Source organism: Kryptolebias marmoratus, linkage group LG19 (assembly GCF_001649575.2).
Source record: "Kryptolebias marmoratus isolate JLee-2015 linkage group LG19, ASM164957v2, whole genome shotgun sequence".
NCBI classification, from domain to species: domain Eukaryota; kingdom Metazoa; phylum Chordata; class Actinopteri; order Cyprinodontiformes; family Rivulidae; genus Kryptolebias; species Kryptolebias marmoratus.
The window spans coordinates 1,944,564-1,948,453 of record NC_051448.1 but is presented as its reverse complement, the minus strand read 5'-3'; the positions used below and the strand labels follow the sequence as shown (position 1 = coordinate 1,948,453).

Sequence of the window (3,890 nt, the reverse complement as noted above, 5' to 3'; positions counted from 1 at the left end):
ACAGGTCCGTTCCTCAGGACCGTATTTTTCCCATCCCACCAGGAAATGGACTCCTCGTCCTCCTCTTCTGGACTGAAGGATGGGCCGAATGGTGTAGATGGGTTCTCCATCAAGGAACCGGGTGGATGGAGGCGGGTTCGAGACAAGGCAAGACGCAGGGCTTGACCCGGGACACACGGGACGTGGGATGAATTCTCATGGAGCGTGGAAGCTGGAGTCAGACCGGGTTCATCACCTGTGAGGTCGTACAGCTTCTGTTCAGTCTGACCCCCGGAGGCTCACACTATTTCAATTTAAATTTAATCATTTGCTTTGGAAACTCTACTGTAATCCGTAAGCCTTCTGACACCAAAACAAGATGTTATATAGACTTCAAAGGTGGTTTTAGTTTTTAGTTTCATTGACAATATGTTTAAAATTATCTTATATAAAAAGTCAGGTTAGTTAGATACATGCAGACAAATACATAAGAATGAAAACCACAACAAAAACAGCCTAAAGATGTTTGTATTTTGGGATTTGGGTAAAAAGGCTAAAATACTGAACATAAACAAAACAGTACAAGAATATGTTGGGTTTGGAAATCAAACATAAATGAGAGATAAAATGATTGTCATTAGCACATTTATCTAATACAAGAAAAAAACATGTAACAGAAAAGCAGATTGTCCTTTTTCTGCAGGAGCAGAGGTCGATGTGATGACGTTCAGGTGAGTGTAGGAGCAGCAGGACGCTCTTCATCATTTTCATACTCCACTGTGTCGTCAGCAGCAACATAATGAACCTGAGAGATCCAACACAACATCAACAACATGATGCAGAACAGATTTAAACATAACGATGAACAATCATGACATAAACAGCTCATTGAAAGAGTTTCTCCTCAGACTTATTTAAACATACTTATTTGGTTATCTGCAGTTTAATAAATTAAAGTCTAAACGTGATTTTTATCTTGAATTATCAGTTGAAAAGTAAACAGTACTTTAGGTTTTGATGTGTTTTTGTTTAATTACTCATGTCTTGTTTAAAGGTTTGGTCTCATCTGGTCTTTATTTGATTTTCTGTTTCCTGTCGTTGTCACTCGATGTCCTCAGTTTTCTTTTTCTGGTTTCTACATCGTCACGTCCTCATTTTTCTTTTCCCCAACTAACCTGAATCCATTCATCTGTTTGTTCTCAGCAGCAGCTGTTTAAGTTTCTCTGTTTTCCCCACTTTAACAGATCACTGTCAGAACCATAGAGTAATAATATGGTCCAGCCTGGTAGCAGATAGAAGTGGACATATTTGTCTTTTTGTGTTTTAATTTGCTTCTGTTTGCTCGTCCTTCCACCTCAGACTTAATCCTGCCTTTGGTTTGTCCACCTTCACTCTGCTTCCTGATGCTGACATGAATCTATGTTCTGTTTGAAATCTAAGGGTCTAAATGAGGTTTTTATTCCTAACTACAAAATGTATTTTATGGGTTTTTGATATGAGTGACATGGCTGAATGTCTGGGGGGGATCTGGTCGGGGTCAGCACAAGCAGTCAGTAAAACGGGGGGTCAAACTCCAGGCCTCGAGGCTCCGCTGTCCTGGGACTTTTAGGTGTTTCTGCTCCAACACACCTGATTCAAATGGTTCAATTACCTCCTCAACAAATCATCAGGTTCTCCAGGAGCACGGCAACAAGTCGTCCATTTAAACCAGGTGTTTTAAAGCAAGAACACGTCTAAAACATGCAAGAGAGCGGCCCCCGAGGAACGGAGTTTGACACCCCTGCAGTAAAAGAAGAAGAAAACGTCCAACAGTACAAAATAAACCATCAATAAACTGTCAGTCATCCTGATCCAAACCATGAATTCCCTCACACAACAGTCCTGAATACACGTCTGCAGTCTTTTTACTCACGTCGGTGCAGTTCGATGGCTTTTTTCTTCCTGTGAAAAGACAGATTTGATGTCAGACTTGTGTTGTTTGTTACCTGCTTTAATGATCATCTGAACGGTCTCACCTCTGGTTCTGATGAGACCAACAGTGAGTCCGATCATCAGGATCAGTCCTGAGATGCGCAGAGTCCACATGATGGACTTCAGAGGAGTCCAGGCTGGGAAAAACACAACATACTGAACCTCTGAGACAAAAAACCTGAGTTGTGTTTTCCTTTTCTCCTCTCCATCCTTTCAGTGATCTAATAAGAGCTGAAGCCTGATGTCTCGTCCTATGATCAGTCAGCTAAGCAGCTCTGAGGACTCAGTGTTTGTTGAATTTAAATAAACACATCATCCAGCAGAAACCTGCAATCACATCCTAATTCATTTGTGCGAGTAAAGAAACACACCAACTAATTAGCTATGAGCTAACTAGCATTAAAAGTTAAAATTCACAGACAGTTTTGGTCACTCCTGGTTTTCATTTTGTTCTAATTCAGCTAATAGTTAAAATGCATTGTACCTTCACTGACAGATGTGTAGTGAACTTCTATCTTCACAGAGTTTTCCTCAACAAACTGGCAGCTGAATGTTCTGTTTCGGCTTCTCTGATGCTTCACAGTCAGAGAGGAATCACAGTTTGATCGTCCTTCAAACTTATACCCATCATCTTCATCGAGCAGCTCAGCTCCGGTCTCATCCACCCAGCGAAGGCTGTTCTCTGGACAACGATAACCTGTGTGTCTCATCAGAGAACACTTTAATGTAACATCTCCATCCTTTGTTGGACCAGAATCTGGTGGAAAAACTGAGAAACAAAACAAGTTTAGAAAAAATAAAAGAGATTTTGACATGACTTTATAAACAGAGAGTCCCTCAAGTTAAAGACTTTCTAAAAAACACTGATCACTAAAAGATGGATGCTTATAATGATGATTGAAACAACTGAACACCAACTTTCTATGGAGTTATAAGGAGATAAAAATATGACAGTGCAAAAATTTCATTCAAGTTTAAATACTCACTGTTCAAAATATCCAGATACACTCTGCCTTCCACAGAATGGGCTTCCCCAGGACGACAGCCGTATTCTCCATAATCCTCAGGTGTGATGTTGGTGATGATCAGAGAGCATTTTGTGTCCAAACTCAGCCTGGCAGCTCGAGGTGAACTCTGACTAACTACTCCTTTCTCAACCTCTGTTTGTGTGTATGAATCTCTGTCATAAATCCATTTAACAATGGCACATGAATAAGAAGAGGAAGGACTGTTACAGGGCAGAACAACATGATCTCCAACTCTGTGGTACAAACGGAGGATGTCTCCACTGATACCTGCTGAAGAGAAGGAGACATTCAGAGGAAAGTTTTACTCATCATCCTCAAACAGAACTGAAACAGACCTTAAACTTTGTAACCACAGAGAAATAAGTTAGAATCTGTTTAAACATTACTGACAAATGTGTTTTACTTGTTCACTCATATAGATGCTAAATGCACATTTCAGACAAATTAAAGGTAAATAAAGTCACCTTTAAATGGTCTATATAGTTAATAACAGTTTATATCACAGAAGAATGGAAGCAGAATACATCTTTACCTTCAAACTGAAGCATAAGAATCAGAATTAATTCCAGTGTCGCCATTTTGTGTCATTCTCCAGCCACTGGACGCTGAGAGGCTGTTTGCTTCTACAGATCTGTCAGAGTTGCTGTTATTTCCTCTTTGTGGGTGAATTTCTAGATAAAAATGACTTCACAGCACCTCCCACCATCCATCCTGTATTTTAGTTGACATCATGATATATTTACACCAATCAGACAGCATGAACAAGAAATGTCTTTTACTTCCTTTTTGTTAGACATTGCTCAACTAAAGGCGAGATTGTCTTTTAGATAAATTATTTATCATCACAGGAAAACTTAAGTTATTTATTTTATTTTAAATCCATATTTAATTAACTGTTACTTGCAGCAGCTC

General features: G+C 39.6%; 1 protein-coding gene across 2 annotated transcripts; it reads right to left on the bottom strand.

Annotated features, from left to right (window-relative positions):
* Positions 1–485: 485 nt before the first annotated feature.
* On the bottom strand, positions 486–3,631 carry LOC108242529. Of its 2 annotated transcripts, none has more exons than XM_025008398.2 (6): positions 3,511–3,631; positions 2,937–3,245; positions 2,435–2,719; positions 1,995–2,087; positions 1,892–1,920; positions 486–784 (listed from the first exon to the last, which is right to left on the bottom strand). In XM_025008398.2, exons 1-6 carry the CDS (start codon positions 3,554–3,556, stop codon positions 707–709), a joined length of 840 nt encoding a protein of 279 aa, XP_024864166.1. In that variant the 5' UTR covers positions 3,557–3,631; the 3' UTR covers positions 486–706. The 2 variants fall into 2 exon arrangements, with proteins under 2 accessions (XP_024864166.1, XP_024864165.1); XM_025008397.2 differs by having other exon boundaries at positions 2,937–3,248; positions 3,511–3,623.
* Positions 3,632–3,890: the final 259 nt, after the last annotated feature.

Coding starts and splice junctions, on each gene's coding strand:
- LOC108242529 (XM_025008397.2), bottom strand. CDS start 3,556: ATGGCGACACTGGAATTAATTCTGATTCTTATGCTTCAGTTTGAAG. Junction 1,921..1,994: donor TGGTCTCATCAGAACCAGAG/GTGAGACCGTTC, acceptor GTCTTTTCACAG/GAAGAAAAAAGCCATCGAAC. Junction 785..1,891: donor AGCCATCGAACTGCACCGAC/GTGAGTAAAAAG, acceptor TGGATCTCTCAG/GTTCATTATGTTGCTGCTGA.